This window comes from Hevea brasiliensis, chromosome 6 (assembly GCF_030052815.1).
Source record: "Hevea brasiliensis isolate MT/VB/25A 57/8 chromosome 6, ASM3005281v1, whole genome shotgun sequence".
Classification (NCBI taxonomy): Eukaryota; Viridiplantae; Streptophyta; class Magnoliopsida; order Malpighiales; family Euphorbiaceae; genus Hevea; species Hevea brasiliensis.
In genome coordinates, this window is record NC_079498.1 from 5,745,936 (window position 1) to 5,763,421 (window position 17,486).

Below are 17,486 nucleotides of genomic sequence, written 5' to 3' on the forward strand. Positions count from 1 at the left end.
AGGTTTAAATAAAAAATATTTTGATTTACTTTTATTGTCTTTTATTTAAATCTAGAACTCTGCATGGATCAATAGTTGTATTTTTATTTGAATTGTAATAACTTAGTTCTGGAGTTGTAAAATTAATTATGTGAGATTGCATGGATGTATGATATGTTTATTATTGATGATGGAGGTAGCTGAGCTCCCAAGTGTTGATATATGTGATTTGAAGATTGTGAGGGTGAGCTGAGCTCTCCATATTATTGATATTATTTGTTTACAGGTCGGGTAAATTAATACTCCTCATTGGATTGTCCAATTTATAGTTGAACTCTGTCCATTTGTTTTCTTAAAATTTGGCTACCTTAATAGGCTTTATGAATGGATTAAAAATAGTTAAGCTTACTATGAGTTTCGGGGGCCTTAAACTGACCCAAGCCCTAGTACCGATCCAGCCCAGAAATCGGGTCGTGATAGATTTCTTATTAATGAGATCTTAGATATTTATTAATGAGATCTTAAATATATAAATTAAATCATACATCCTGACATATATAAGAATTTTCCACACATAACTGGTCAAGAACTTGATGCATGCGAGCCACAGGAATGCACACAAGTTCATGGGCCCGTGGAGTGGCTAATCCAGGCCGTTCAGTCATGTCAAGAACATCATTGCCATTGGTTTTAACTCCTGAGGGATTGATCACCTTCAAATCAAAGCACTGAATCGTAGCTGCAAGTGTCATATGCAATTCTTGCATGGCCAAAGGAATGCCAGGGCAGATCCTCCTCCCAGTACCAAATGGCAACAATTGAAAATGTTGGCCTCTAACATCAGTGGGACTCGACAAGCCAGCCTCGTTATTGGAATATTGCAAGAACCTTTCTGGTTGAAACTGTAAAGGGTTGTCCCAATACTTGGGATCTCTTCCGATGGACCAAATGTTCACAAATAACAAAGTATTTGCAGGGATTCTATACCCAAACACCTTGCATTCTTGTACGGACGTTCTTGAGACCATAGGAATTGGTGGGTGCAGCCGAAATGTTTCTTTGATGATAGATTGAATGTAAGGAAGATTCGGAGTATCGCATTCTTGAACAATCCTGCTATTTCCTACTACCTTGTTTATTTCCTCTCGAGCTTTCTCAAGAACTGTTGGATGGTTGATGAGCTCTGATAGTGCCCATTCAAGTAAAATAGCTGTGGTATCTGTACCCGCTGTGAAGAAATCCTATATGTGCATAGCAACAAATTATTATGAAATTATCCTTAGTGTTTTGTTAAAGATAGAGATAGAATTAATTCATCATCTTCACTAAGGAAAATTATATGCTTTAGTGGTAATTTCATGTATCCAATTCTACATGAAATGACAAACTTATAAGCATGAGACATGTAATATCAAAGTGCGTCCATTAATATAAAAGTGGGCTCAAAAATAAAAATTATCAATAAATTTTTTAGAGGAAATATATATTTACCTAAATTTAATATATTATGAATTCAAAATATAAATATATAGAATTTATATATTAAATTAATAGGTTCCATTATAATTTTATGTCTTGAATAAATGATCAATAAATATAAAAAAATTTTCTTTTTTAAAAAATATCTATATTTATTCAGGTATTAAATATTCATTGATTTATCATATATTCTATATAGAATAACAGTTTTACTTAAATATGACAAATAATTTATTCATTAAATTATTTAGTACATGTACAGTAAATTATTAAATGCATATAGTTCACATAAAAACAATGCATCATATCAATACTTAATAAAAAAGTAAATTTTTCTTAAAATAAAATATAAGACTGCACGTGAATATGAGAGAGGAAGAAGTACACGTACATCAAGAATATTTAATATTCTCCCATTTCATATATGCTTATGTAGCAAGCATTTACCTATGTTGTACGTTCTTATCCATAAAACAAAATCTATCTTTGGAAATGTGCACAAACATTTAAAAATTTTCTAACTTACGAAAAGAAAAAAGAAATGATTGAAGCTCTAGTTACCAAAATCAAGGCTTTAACATTATCCCTCGTTAATTTAATCTCTGCAGTGTCATCCTCCATAAGATCAAGTATCAAGTCCAAGAAATCCTTAGCCTCATGCTCTTGTACTCCATTGATTCTCTTCTGGTTTCTGACTTGTTCACGGGCTGTCACATGCTTCTCCACCCACATGTCATATCTTGCCCGTGTCTCCTCAAACCTCTTTCGAAAACCCTGCAAATCCAAGTTCCTACAAAACCATACAAAGTCAGAGATATTAAACTGTCCAAACATCTGCGTCACGTCACGAACCACACTTCTAGAAATTTGCCCATCCGTCCCTGAGGATCTAACACTCCACACCATTTGAGAGATTACGTTATTTGACAATTTCATCAGCTCCTCAGAAACATTTACACTGTCACCAACTTTAGACTTGCTGTAAAGGATTTGAAGGAAATGGTTCACTTCCTTAATTCTAATGGGAGCAAACTGGTTGATCACTCGGTTTCCTAAAAGCTCAAAGGAGGTCCATTTCTTGATGAACTTCCAGTAAGGTCCATAGGGTGCAAAAGCAAAAGATGCATTATAAGTAAGGTGTTTGATGGCTAGAGAACTCACACGGCAAGGGAATGTTTGTTCCTGGGTTTTCAGGAATTCCTTGGCTAGCTCTGGTGTGGAAGCTACCACGCAAGGTACAGAACCAAGATTGAGATAAAATAAAGGACCATAGCGAAATGAAAGATCGCGAAAGGAATGGTGAATTAAGGGTCCAAGGAGATGCAGGTGACCAATAACAGGGAAGCCTATGGGGCCTGGTGGAAGTTGGCTTCGCTGCTTCCTATTGAAGAAAAATGCCAAGAAAATAAAAGCAGCAAAGGACAACAACACCAGCATCATGTTGCCAAGAAAATGCTATATCAGTCCTTCACTATGGTACGCCTATTTATAATGGAGCAATGCTAGCTGAAAATATCACAATATGTCATTCACTTTTTAAATAGTTGTTTTTACCTTTTTGCTCTTCGACCTTTTTCACATCAGAGATGGCAATGGGATTGGTTGGAAATTTTCTGTTCTAGACAAGGATGGCAATGGTTATTCTAAAAAATTACCATATTTAAATTTAAATTTGATTAGTATTCTTAATAGTAAATTTATTTTAAATTTTATTATTATTATCTGAATAATATTTAAATTTATTTAATTTTATATATTTTAATTAATAATTTATATAAAAAATTTTATTGATAATTTATATTTTAAAAATTTAATAATCTTATAAAACATTTAAATAAATTCTATTTATTTAAAAATAGAATATATAAATATGTGTAAATATTATTATAAAAAATATATTTTATATTTAATTAATTATTTATAAAAATAGATTCAAATAATAAATACCTAACACATAAAATTTAAATCCGATATAAATATCATTCTCAAACCCAAATCATGATTCGATTGGAACATATACTACAAATAACTAAGTCATTATCATCCTTAATTTTAAACAAGATATGTCCCATACGAGAGGAAATCTGCTGTTCTCTTCTGTAAGATGGGGATGAGATTAATTTGAGTTTCGTTATTAAATTTTTACATTTTATATTTATTTAATTTTATTTAAAAGGTAATTATATTAATTTTAATTGATAAAAATATTTTTAACATAAAATTTTAATTAAAAAATAAATATAAAATATATTTATATAATAATTAAAAATATTCATTTATTATATATAAATATAAAATATATATTTTTATATATAAAGTTTAAATCAATAAATTATTTTATTAATCAAATAAAATTTAAAGTATTATATCATAATTTATCATTAACTTTTTCAAATTTAATTTAACCCTTTTGATTATAATTGGGACAACTAATTAACATTCAGCAAAAATACATAAAATTAAAACAGCTAACTATAATTTAAACTTTTTTTTTCCGATTGGTGTTTATAATAATATGTATTAATATAAGTAGTAAACAGATTAGGTCATATGGATTTAAATTATTTTTTATTATGATTTATTATTCAAATATTATGAACGATTTGGGTTGAACTATTTTGGATTGCCTGTTAATTAGGTTATCAATCGAAACACTGTACATAAAGAATTTTGGTCTAATTTTACCTTTTATTTTGGGGAAAATTTATTTTTTTTAAATTATATTTATTCATTTAATTTTCAAATAAAAATTCATCGAGTAGATTAATTTAGTTATTAATACATAATTTTCAACACTAATTTTGAAATATTTAACGCAAAAAAGTATAGTAATCCTCATGATAATAGTTTTGGATTTTAAATATATCTTCCGATAAAAAATATATTTCAGTGATTAATTTGTGAAATTATTTGTATATGTATATAGAGAATAATATTTATTTAAATAAAAAATATTTTTAAAAATTAATCTTACAAATGGAAAATAAAAAAAAGGAAAAAAATCTTATTTTCTAATTCTTCGATTTTCTATTAAAAATAAAAATAAAATGAAAACAGAAAAAATTTCTACAACCAAATAGGTCCATTTTATGTATTTTCTACTTATTTTTTATATTTATTAATTTTAAGATAATTTAGAAAATGCATATTGAATTTTGATAAAAATTATAGATATATTCCTTTTTTTATTTGTAATAAATTAATTATTTTTAAAAAATTTTATTTCAATTAATAATTATATTTTTAATTATATAATCTTGTTAATAATGAATAAAATTAATTCAACGACCATCATCCATTATTCTTGATTTGCTGTCATTATTGGCGGCCGTAGCAGACGCATGGGATGACGGCGTCTCGCCAAGAGGAAATTGCAATACGATGAGTATGGATTTTTATTGAAAAAATTGTTATTTAGTTTTTTATTTTAATAAAATTAATTATTTTATTTTTTATTTTAAAAAATATATTATCTAAATTTTTAATTTTATTGCATTTATTTTTAATTTTTTTCAATTATTTTAAATATTAATTTGAATATATTCAATTTTCATAATTTTTGGCTATAACAGCCATTTTTTCTTCGTTTAAATATGTTAAAAAAGTTTAAAAAAAAAATTAATGTCATTGAATTAGTAGGAGTGATAAAAGACTATATGTCATATAAATAAAATTGAGTATTTAATTTATGTAAATAAAAAAAAATTTTCATTAAAAGCGCTTTACACTCATGATGAGTTTTCTCGTATGAACAAGCCTATTCCAGTAGGTTAGAAGATATTTATAATTTACTAAAAAAATAAATAAAATAGAAAAAGATTATAAAATTAATTAATATATTTTTTAAAATAAAAAAAAAATAATTAATTAATTTTATTAAAATAAAAAAAATTCCACTTTTATTTTGTATTTGCTAGTTGGGGGGGATCATTCACATTTAATTATTAGTTCGTGGTAGTAGTTAGAATATGTGGTTTTTGCCAATTCTAGGAATGAGATTACCAAAAAGGGATTATCCTTTTGAAAACACCCGCAACTAATTTTGAAAAATTTTCCACTTATGTAAATATAATTATCACTTATAATTTAAGAAAGATTATTTTCATTAATAATTTCGTTAAAAATTTTAGTAATAAATTCATTAATATAGTGTTTGGTTTAATTTTATTGCAAATTTTGAAATTCATTTTAAACAAATTTTACGTTTGATATATCACAACTTAAAATATAGAATTCAATTAAATTTCACGTAATTTATTTATAATATAATTTCATAATTAAAATTCGTTTTTCTTTATTTCTTAGACGATCCTCAAGAATAAAATTAAAAATTATAACTTTCTATATAATTCATAAAAATCTTATGTCTAATAATTTACAACAATTAATAAACATATAAATTAATTACTAATATTAGAATAAATATAAAATAAATTTACATATCTCATAATATAGGAGATTTCTATAACAACTTAAATAATGTCATTATCAAGCGCATTTTAGTATAACTAACCACCATGTTGATTGTTATTGAAATTTTTGTTTTTACCAATTAAGTAGATTTGATATATGACTAAACAAAATATTAATAATTTAGAGGAAATTCTTTAATAAGAGTATTTTAATTCAAAAAATAGTGTTTTATAAATCTTATGGAATTAATTGCAAATTCTATCAAATTTATAGAAATTAGTTTTTGTTATAACTGATTTTTAAAATTAAAATTTGAATCAAATAAATAAAATATAAAATTCAACAAAATTTTATGTTTTGAAATTCAATCAAACAAGTTCTAAAATTAAGGCTTTATTTGTTTAATTTAAAAAAAAAGAGAAAAATATATAAAAAAAAATATTTTGTAATTTGCGCTTTGATACATGAAGGTTCATTATTTAAGCCCCGTTTAGTTCAGTAAAAATTTATTTAGGAATAAAAATAAATGAAAATGATTTCTTTTGTGAGTGTTTAAAAATTTATTTTTTTTTATTCTCATTACCACAAATTAAAAAATCTGATTCTTATAATTGAGAAAATCACTGCACTCCTTTTCAACTTTGAAATTAAAACACAGAAATAAAAATAATCATCTTGTTAAAAGTTAATACTTAATCTTAATCATATATTTATTAGGATATTTTAATTGTTATATTTTTATATTATCAATTAAAATAAAAATATAAAAATAATATTTTTATATTTCAAATAATTAATTAAAAATAAAAATTAAATTATAATTTTTTATGTGTTAATAATGGATTATATATATATATATATATATATATATATATATATATATATATTTGTAACTTAAGAAAATGACTTTATTGGACGGTACTGCACATAGAATATTGGCTTTGTGGGGTCAAATATTTAAAATGTTGAAAGAAAGCCGGCCAGCCAGGCCATGCATTAATGGAGAAAATGCTAGTGGCAGTGGCAGAGACGCGAGAGGGAGAGAGAGAGAGAGACGCACAGAGAGAGGGCAAGTAGAGCTCAGCTCTCTGTCGCCATTCTAACCATGCATATGCAATGGATCAGGCAATGCCACTAGCTTCACCTACCACTACCAAGTTTGAATAATTTTTTTTTAATTTTAATTTTAATTTGATATCTACTTTCTTCTTTCATTATTTTAAATTAATTAATTTAAATGTGTTTGATTTAATTTCTTATTTTAACTTTTGATTTAAATCAATTTTTTAATAATAAATTAATTTAAAAAATAAATAATTAAAAATCTAATAGAACTAATAAAAAAAATTATTTTTAAGCAATGTAAGTGTTTATTAACATATGTAGGCTCCATAAGTTTCAATGAGCTAAGTTTTAATGATAGAAAAATTTAATGAAATATACTTTAACTCTTTGTGAATAGCATTTAAAGTGATCTTACAAGTCATAATATGCAAAGACATTGATAGAATAACTATTCTATTGAAATGGTTGATCTAAAAAAGGAAATCACCATCTTGTATAAAGCAAGATGAATCAAAGTCCACTAAGAAATAGGATATAAATTATGTTCTTAGGTCAATTGTACAAAATCAGAGAGATTATGCTATTTAAGACCTAAAATCAATTTTATTTTTAGATTTAAGCGTTGTTACATCATTGCTAAGATTTTTGAATGGTCAAAATAATTTTACAACGTTACTTCAAAAACTTAAATTTTCAAAATTCAAGTGAGAAAGTAGCTAAATTAGTTAACTAATCCTATTAGCTAACAATGAGCTAAGTTTTATTGATAGCAAACTTAATAAAATATACTTTAACCCTTTGTGCATAGTATTTAAAATGATCTTATAGGTCATGATATGCAAAAACATTGATAGAAAAAATATTATATTGAAATGGCTGATCTAAAAGGAGATCATCATCTTGTATAACACAAGATGAATCAAAGTTCATTAAGAAATATGATAGAAATTATGTTCTTAGGCCAATTATACAAGATTAGAGATATTATGCCATTTAAGATTTAAAATCAATTTTATTTTTAGATTCAAGTGTTTTTACATAATTCCTAAGATTATTGAATGGTCAAAATAATTTTACAACGTTACTTCAAAAATTTAAATTTTCAAAATTCAAGTGAGACAGTAGTTAAATTAGTTAACTAATCCTATTAGCTAACAATGAGCTAAGTTTTAATGATAACAAAACTTAATAAAATATACTTTAACCCTTTATGCATAGTATTTAAAGTGATCTTATAAGTCATGATATGCAAAGACATTGTGAAAGAACTATTCTATTAAAATGGCTGATCTAAAAGGAGATCATCATTTTTGTATAACGCAAGATGAATCAAAGTCCATTAAGCAATAGGATAGAAATTATGTTCTTAGGTCAATTGTACAATATTAGAGAGATTATGCCATTTAAGACCTAAAATCAATTTTATTTTTAGATTCAATTGTTTTTATATCATTCATAAGATTTTTGAATGGTCAAAATAATTTTACAACGTTACTTCAAAAACTTAAATTTTCAAAATTCAAGTGAGATAGTAGCTAAATTATTTAATTAATCCTATTAGCTAAATTTTTTATCTTATAAAACTAGTTAACCTATAAAAATTTTACTTAAATATTTTTATACTCTGACCTGACACAACTCTGCTGCACAACTTTCAATGAACTAACGGCTAGTTTTTTAAAATTTAAAAAGCCATTAGACACACTCTTTAGCAGGCGTTTTTAGCATGAAAATACCTATAAAAAGCCTCATTTACTATAATTTCACCTAATGAAAGTGCTCTTATTCATTGAGAATTTATTGTGCTAATTTTATAAAACTTTCATTCAATACTCTTGAGCTTGAGTGACAGATCTTTTCTCTCAATCTTTTAACATTTATTTATGTATTTGAGAGTGATTTCATCTATACCAAAACCTATTTAAGATTGTGTAAGTGTAAGGGAACACTTGTGAAAGGTTTTCAAGTACCTAGTGAAGCTTATGGTTATTTATAGGAAGCAAAGACATTGTAAATATTTCAAGCACCTAGGATGCTTGCTGAGATTGTAAAGATTTTAAATCTTACCTGTTAAAAAAGACTAAATAGTAGAGTGATTCTCAAAAAGGGACTTTGGAAAAAGTGGATGTAGGTTAAGAAAGCCGAACCACTATAAACATTGTGTTTGATAATCTTCTTCCCTTAACTCTTTAATTTCCAACACCTTATTACTCTCTCATATATTGAATGTGTTGAAAATTTATTTTATTGAGTTAATATTGAGCTTGAACAATTAGACCTGCATATTTTGAACTATATGTGAAAATAAATACTTGAGTTATCATCTTGTGATTCAACTGCTATTTTATTAAACCACTATAAACATTGCGTTTGTAATCTTCTTCCCTTAACTCTTGAATTTTAAGCACTTTATTTATTTTTTGTATATTGAATGTGTTGAAAAATTATTTTAATGAGTTAACGTTGAGCTTGAACAATCATACATGCATATTTTGAACTATACGGAAAAGAAATACTTGATATTAAGTTATCATCTTGTAATTGTAATTGTTGTTTGTACATAACGTGTTAGGTCACTTAGATTACACTTTGAAAATAGAGTTATACACATATTTATAAGTGTTTAGCCATAATTTTTCACTAAGTCTTGAGCAATAACTGAAAAATTACCTAAATTGTCAAATTTACCTCTCCCTTGATCACTTTCTTTGGGACAACAACATATTTTTAAAAGTAATTAAATCTATCAAAGTGACAAAAAGGTATATAATACAGTTTATAAAAATCATTAAAAATATAGTCTTTGATTATTTAATAAAAAATGAGGTTACCATGTTTATAACTTATTCCTGTCAAATTATAAGTCAAACTAAATGTTATATAAATGTTATAACTAACAGTATTTTAGTTCATAAAATATTGTTATATAAATGTTATAGAATTAATTTCAAATTCTATCAAATTTGATAGAAATTAGTTTTAGTTATAACTGATTTTTAAAATTAATTTTTAAATCAAATAAATAAAATATAAAATTCAATAAAATTTTATGTTTTGAAATTGAATCAAACAAGCTCTAAAATTAAGGCTTTATTTGTTTAATTTAAAAAAAAAGAAAAAATATAAAAATATATTTTGTAATTTTGCATTTTGATAGATGAAGGTCCGCCTTGTTTGATTCAACAAAAATTTACCTAGAATGGAAATAAATGATAATGATTTCTTTTGTGAGTATTTGAAAACCTTTTATGGAAATGATTCATTTTGTGAGTGTTTAAAATTTTTTTTTTCATTCTCATTATCACGGATTAGAAAATCTGATTTCTAAAACTAAGAAAATTACTATTTTACTTTTTAACTTTATAATTAAAATACATAAATGAGAATGATTATATTGTTAAAGATTAAATGTTTAATTTTAATCATATATTTATTAGAATGTTTTAATTTTTATATTTTTATATTATTAATTAAAATAAAAATACAAAAATAATATTTTTATATTTCAAATAATTAATTAAAAATAAAAATTAAATTATAATTTCTTATGTGTTAATATGGGATTATATATATATATATATATATATATATATATATATATATATATATATATATATATACACTTAGGAAAATAAACTGTTGAAAGAAAGCCGGTCAGCCAGGGCATGCATTAATGGAGAAAATGCCAGTGGCGGAGACGCGAGAGACAGAGACACAGAGAAGGGTAGGTAGAGCTCAGCGCTCTGTCGCAATTCTAACCATGCATAATTCAATGGATCAGGCAATGCCACTAACTTCACTTAGCGCTACAAAATTTGAACAAATTATTTTATTTTTTTTTAATTTTAATTTAATATCTACTTTCTTCTTCCATTATTTTAAATTAATTAATTTAAATGTGCTTGATTTAATTTTTTATTTTAACTTTTGATTTAAATCGATTTTTTAATAATAAATTAATTTAAAATAATTAATTTAAAAATAATAAAATTAATAAAAAATTACTTTCAAATAATTGAAGTATTTATTAACATATTTTTAAAAGTAATTAAATCTATCAAAGTGATAAAAAGGTTTATAATATAGTTTATAAAAATCATTAATAAATGTAGTCTTTGACTATTTAATCAGAAATAAGGTGACCATATTTATAACTTCTTTCTGTTAAATTATAATTTAAACTAAATATTGTTTTATTTATGTCTTTTTATTTATAAGTTTACCTAATTTGTAAGTTAAATTAAACATATTATAAGAAATATTAAATTTGGTGGTTACAAAAAAATTTATTATAAAAAATTAATATAAATTACTACATATTATTATTATAAAATTATAATTATAATTATTTTACAATAAAATTATAGTTGCTAAAAAAAAGTTATTGGCAACAAATATTAGTGCTATAAAAAATTTTCAATGATAACAATAATTATTATCATATTTTTTTTATGTATTGTATGTTAATTTTATTATAAAATTTTTACTATTAATTTTAATATTTATTGTAATGACACTAATTTTTAAATTTTGTTAATGTTCTACATTTAAGTTTATTTAGTGGATTTTTAAAATGTGGAGAATATATTGGAAAATGGGAGAATTATTGATCACTGTAGTAGTTACCCATAAAATTTATTTCCCTTGCACTCATTTTGTCTCATTTCAATGACTTTTTAAAGATTTTACATAAATATTAAGAAAATAATTAAATAATATAATTTTTATAAAAAGAAAATATTAATAATTAATTAAATTACTATTATAGTGTCATTTGAATTTTAAAAGCATTAAGATGAAGTTTAAAAAAAATTAATTTTTTTTAATTTTCTAAAATAAAAAATAAAATGAGAAATTTTTTTTTCTAAATCTATTTCAATGAGACGAAGAGAGTAGTATTTGCAATGAAGCAATTCATTTTGCAATCTAATTCTCCAAACATTGCCTTTGCGAGTTTAAAGATAATGAGTGGTGTTTATGTATAGTTAAATTTCTGTTAAGAATAAATTAATTATTGGAGGTACTCTGGCTGACATTTAAAATAATTATTTTTAATAGGATTCAATTTAATTTTTTTTATGAATTATTATTTAAGAATATTTTTATAATTGTTTTCTAAACCTTTTAGGCATTCCCTCTGTATCTCGACAATATGAGTGGTAATCCAATTTATAAGCATGAGTATATATTAAATAGTATTTCATTATATATATTAATAGTATTAATAACATGTGAAGCATCGATCATATGATACTAATAATGAAAGTGCAAAGAAAGACAAAAGTGAATGAAAATTTAATAAGGAAAGATTAGTTGTGCAGAGAAAATGAATCGAATTTAATTGCACTTTAGAAAGAATCGGGCTCACTCAAAAATCTTACCAATAGGCAATCTCCATGTACTCAAATTTAAGGGAGTAACCCACTAATCCCAAAAAAATAATTCAAAAAGGGGCAAACAATAAAGAAAAAAAGCAGAAAATAGTCACAAAAAAACTACAAAATCATTGGCACCAGCTATTGATGAAAAATTATATAATAAAATTAATATATGTATAATAATTTCATTATAACCGTTAATTGTGGTAAGTCTTATTATGATCAATAATTATAATTAAATTATTGTATATACAATAGTTGAAAAAAAAAATTATTATTGAGACCTTGGTTTGCCAAGGATTGTGATTCCCAATTTTAATGGAATATGGATAAGGGACTAATGCGTTGCTATCCCAAGTTAATGGAATGGAGAAATAGTTTGCAATCCAAAAATTCGACTGCGTTTTGCAGTCAGCCCTAGATAGATTGTGTCGTCATTGCCTCCATTAGGAAAAGGAAGAAAAAAATATTTGTGCTTGTGCTTGTGCTTCAAAATATTCCTTATTTATATATCAAATAGCATTACCCTGTTCCATTAATTTTATTGGATTATTTATTGGTGGATTAGCTTATAAGGTTGTATTCCATATGCAAATGGTGTTAAGGTGATTATAGATGTGTGTGAGTATATATATATATATATTAAAATTTACTAAAATTTTTCTTTATATTCATTTACGATTCACATAAAATTAATCTTTTCGAGATTTATGACTGTCTTTTTTAATAATGCATTTTCTAAAAATCGAATCTAAATTTTTCCTTAAAAAACGCAGTGAACCTTACTACAGCACCCAACATTTGTTAATGTTATTAAATACATTCTTATTGAGTAGAATACTCACTTATATTCATCTATCTTTTACCATATATGTTTTGAAGTAGCATGGTTATCAACAAAGCTAAATGATTAGAAAGCTTCACATAATTTCACCTAAATATTCTCGGCTTGAGTGTGTGTTGTAATTGAAAAAAAAAAATAGTTAGTTTAACCAACTATGTTAATATGTCAAGTGTTCGGTGGCCGAGAGTAATTTGCAGGGAGTAATTTGTCCTAATGTTATGATAGCCGAGAGTAATTGGTCCTAAGCTTTACATTCAAATGGTAAAGACAGAGAATATTGGCTTTCAGATTAAGTTTTCTCTTGGTATGTTATATTCAAAATAAATAATTTTAGAATGTTCTTTAACTGAGTCAAGCCTTAATTGTCGAACTTAAAGCTGCCTATTTTGTTTTCCAAACGACACCGCATGCAATCTTCCATTGCCCAAGTGTTAATTAGGCTTTTAGTCCCTTAACTTTTCCAGGTTGTTTAATTATGTCCTTCTCTTTATTTAATTAAATCCAATTTTGTTTTAATTATTTTAAATGAGTAATAATAATAATAATAATAATAATAATTAAATCAACAATTAAAACGAAATATAAATATCCAATAAAATAATCTTTATTTAATATATCTACTCAATTATCAATCAATAATTGAATCAAGATTTACTTTAATGTAAGAATGATAATTTTTTTAATTAAAGTCTTTAAATTACAATAATATTAATAAATAATAGTAAAATTATATTATATATATATATATATATATATATTTTTTTTTTTTTAAAGTTCAGATTGTTATATCTCTCTCCCTTTTTTTTTCTCTCTTTTACTCTCTTTTCCTCTCTTCCCCCTGACCTCCCTCTATGTCTGCCTCGTTATTCTTATCACCCTTCCCTATCTTTCTCTATCCTTCTCTCTTCATGTTTCTATCTTGTTTTCCTGACCTTAAATGGAAAGAGAGAAATGCAAAGAAATTATAAATAATTAGAGAGAGAAACATAAATGGTAGAGAGATGATGAGAAATTATAAATAATTGCAAAATAAAAAGCTCATCTTTTTAACATCTTGTCATTATGTATCTGACAGAAATCCATCATGCAATTTTAAGCATTAAAATGTATCTACATAATAAAATAAAACTTGATTAAAAAATGGTGCAACCACTAAATGTGGTGGTTTAATAGTAAGTTTTGGGACTTGGAGATGTTCATCCTATTTTGATTTCTCGCATTTGTGTTAAGATTAAATATTATTTTTACTTAGTTAGATGAGTAAATCGACTATGAGTAATCCGTACTTATACTCTTTAGATAAATAACTATTACTCAACTCAACTCAACTCAATTTTTATCCTAAAAATTTGGGGTTGGCTATATGAATTCTCTTTTTCTACTCTAAATAATTTTGGGTTAAATTCTCGAAAATATGTAATGCTTCTAGGTCATATTGTACTACTCTCCTCTAAGTTAGTTTAGGCCTACCCCTTCTTTTCTTTCTATCATCTAACATAATGTGCTCTACTTGTCTAATTGGAGCCTCCGTATGTCTATGCTCCACATGACCAAACCACCTCAATTTCTCTTCTCTCAATTTATCTTCAATTGGCACCACTCCTACCTTTTCTCTAATACTCTCATTACGAACTTTATCTAATCTAGTATGGCCACTCATCCACCTTAACATTCTCATCTCTGTAACTCTTAGCTTATACACATACGACTCTTTCAGTGCCCAACACTCACTATCATATAACATAGCCGGACGTATGGCTGTACGATAAAATTTTCCTTTTAACTTATTGGGGATCTTGCGATCACAACCATGCCACTCCCATATTTCCCAAACACTTTCACACTTCAATTGATATTCCATCCGGTCCACAGGCTTTACCCACTTTCATTCTCTTAAGTGCTTCCTTTACTTCTAAAAATCTAATCTTTCTAGTATAATTCACATTCTTTTCTATTGCTCTGTAATCTATATTCATGTTATTACCATTTTAACTATTATTGAAGAGATCATCAAAATAATTTCTTCATCTTTCTTTAATGTCCTCATCTTTCATCAACATTTTTCCTTCTTTATCCTTAATATACCTAACTTGATTGAAATCTTAACATTTCTTTTCTCTCCTCCTTACTAATTTGTAAATATCTTTCTTCCCTTCTTTAGTTCCAAGTTTCTCATATAACTTTTCAAAGGTCTGCGCTCTTGCTTGGCTAACTATCTTTTTTATCTCTTTCTTAGCTATCTAATACTGTTCATATGCCTCATTATTATTACATTTAGGTAATTTTTTATACCATTTTCTCTTTCTCTTCACTGCTTTTTGTACTTCCTCATTCCACCACCATCTCTCTTTTGAGGGTGGTCCATGTCCTCTAGACTCTCCAAGTACTTTTCTAGCTACTTCTCTAATCTTTGATGCCATCTGTATCCACACACAATTGGCCTCTATATCTAGCTTCCATGCTTCGGACTCGAGAAGTTCATTTTTGAACTTCACTTGATTTACTCCTTTAAATTCCCACCACTTTGTTCAAGCTACACTATTTCTTCTAACCTTATTTGAATTGTTCCTAAACTTGACATCTAAGACCACTAACCGATGTTGGCTTGTTAATGCCTCTCTCGGAATGACCTTGCAATCCTTGCATAGAGCTCTATTTGTCTTCTTAGTTAAGAGGAAGTCAATTTAGCTTCTATATTGCCCATTTTTGAAAGTCACTAAATGTGACTCTGTTTTTATAAAGTAGATATTTGCTAGTATTATATCATATGCCATAGCAAAATCCATGATGCTTTTTCCCTCCTCATTTCGGCTGTCAAAACCAAAACCTCCATAAACATTCTCATAACCTTGCCTATTACTTCCTACATGTCCATTCAAATCTCCACCAATGAAAACATTTTCTTCATTCGGTATGCTTCGCATTAAATCATCCATATCTTTTCAAAACATTTGTTTACTCTCATTATCTAGTTCTATTTGTAAGGCATAAGCACTGACTATATTTATTGTTTCTCCTTCTGATACTAGCTTTACCAGTATAATTCTATCTCCTACTCTTTTGACAGCTATTACTGCATCTTTCAATATCCTGTCTATGATTATGCCCACTCCATTCTTGTTTCTCTCCTTTTCAATAAACCACAGTTTGTACCATGAATTACCCACTTTCTTGCTTCTCTCTCCTACCCATTTAGTCTCTTGAATGCAAGCAATATTTACTCTTCTTCTTTCCAAGGTATCCACAATATCCATTAATTTTCCTGTAAGTGATCCAATATTCCAAGTACCAATCTTGATTCTCCTTCTATCTTGTTCTTTCCTAATTGATCTCCTTCTATGATATCTTTTATTATTCTCTATGCCTATCTTGTGCTCTATTCCACTATCCGTTCTACTATTTGTCCTATGGACTAACTTCTTTACTCACACTGGTTCATGATGTGAGAACCCTAGCTCATTTAATACAACACTCGGGAGCCGGCATAGCGCATCACTTTTGGTGAACGCTCTGCACCCTTGCATATTTTTCACTATACCCGGGCTCTGATTTAGCGCGTCGTAAGTGGAGGACGTCCTAACATTTATATCATTTGAATCCATATCATAAGGTGTGACGAAAATTTTTATGCTGGTTGTCACCTACCGCAGCCCTCCTCCTTTATCCGAGCTTGGGACCAGCTAAGCCCAAACTACTTAGGCGGAGTTAGGGAAATAACTATTACACTAGAGCTTTTTTTTTTTTTGAAATTTAAAAAAATAAAAAATAGTGCATGTGACATTATTTTTATTTTTGTATATTAAAAAAATTAGTTTATCATATTAAAAATTAATTTTTATCTGGATGTTTTTAAATTTCAAATTTTACAATCTTATCTCATAAAAAATAGTTATCTAAATTCTTTGTAGTATGAATTTTAAATTTTTGAAGATTACAATTTTATGGGTATTATAGAATTCTGTTCATCATATTTTATCACTAAAAATTAATTATTTTTAATTAAAATTTTTGTTAAATTTAAAAAAGAGTAAATCAATTTTTTTAAAATTATGTTAATATATATTTAAATAATTATTCACTAACAAATTACTAATAAAATTTAAACATTTAATTTTAAAAACATTTATTATATTTAAAATTTAGTAAATAATACTTTAAAATTACCACATGAAATTTGGATTTTTTTTTGCTTTGTTTATTTTTTATTGGTATATGTTAAATAATTAAAAAAATAATAAAAATTGTATATCGATGAACTTATTTATTTAATTATATATAAAATTATAATTAATTAAGAATTTTATCATTAATAATATTTTATAATATAA

The 17,486-nt window shown here is 25.8% G+C and overlaps 1 protein-coding gene across 1 annotated transcript; it reads right to left on the bottom strand.

The window, feature by feature from the left end:
• Positions 1–404: 404 nt before the first annotated feature.
• Positions 405–3,045, bottom strand: LOC110639710 (cytochrome P450 93B2). The gene is made up of 2 exons (XM_021790763.2): positions 2,020–3,045; positions 405–1,220 (listed from the first exon to the last, which is right to left on the bottom strand). The coding sequence occupies exons 1-2, from the start codon at positions 2,896–2,898 to the stop codon at positions 519–521; spliced, it is 1,581 nt and encodes a 526-aa protein (XP_021646455.2). The 5' UTR covers positions 2,899–3,045; the 3' UTR covers positions 405–518.
• Between the last annotated feature and the right edge of the window lie 14,441 nt (positions 3,046–17,486).

Coding starts and splice junctions, on each gene's coding strand:
- LOC110639710 (XM_021790763.2), bottom strand. CDS start 2,898: ATGATGCTGGTGTTGTTGTCCTTTGCTGCTTTTATTTTCTTGGCATTT. Junction 1,221..2,019: donor ATGTTAAAGCCTTGATTTTG/GTAACTAGAGCT, acceptor ATGCACATATAG/GATTTCTTCACAGCGGGTAC.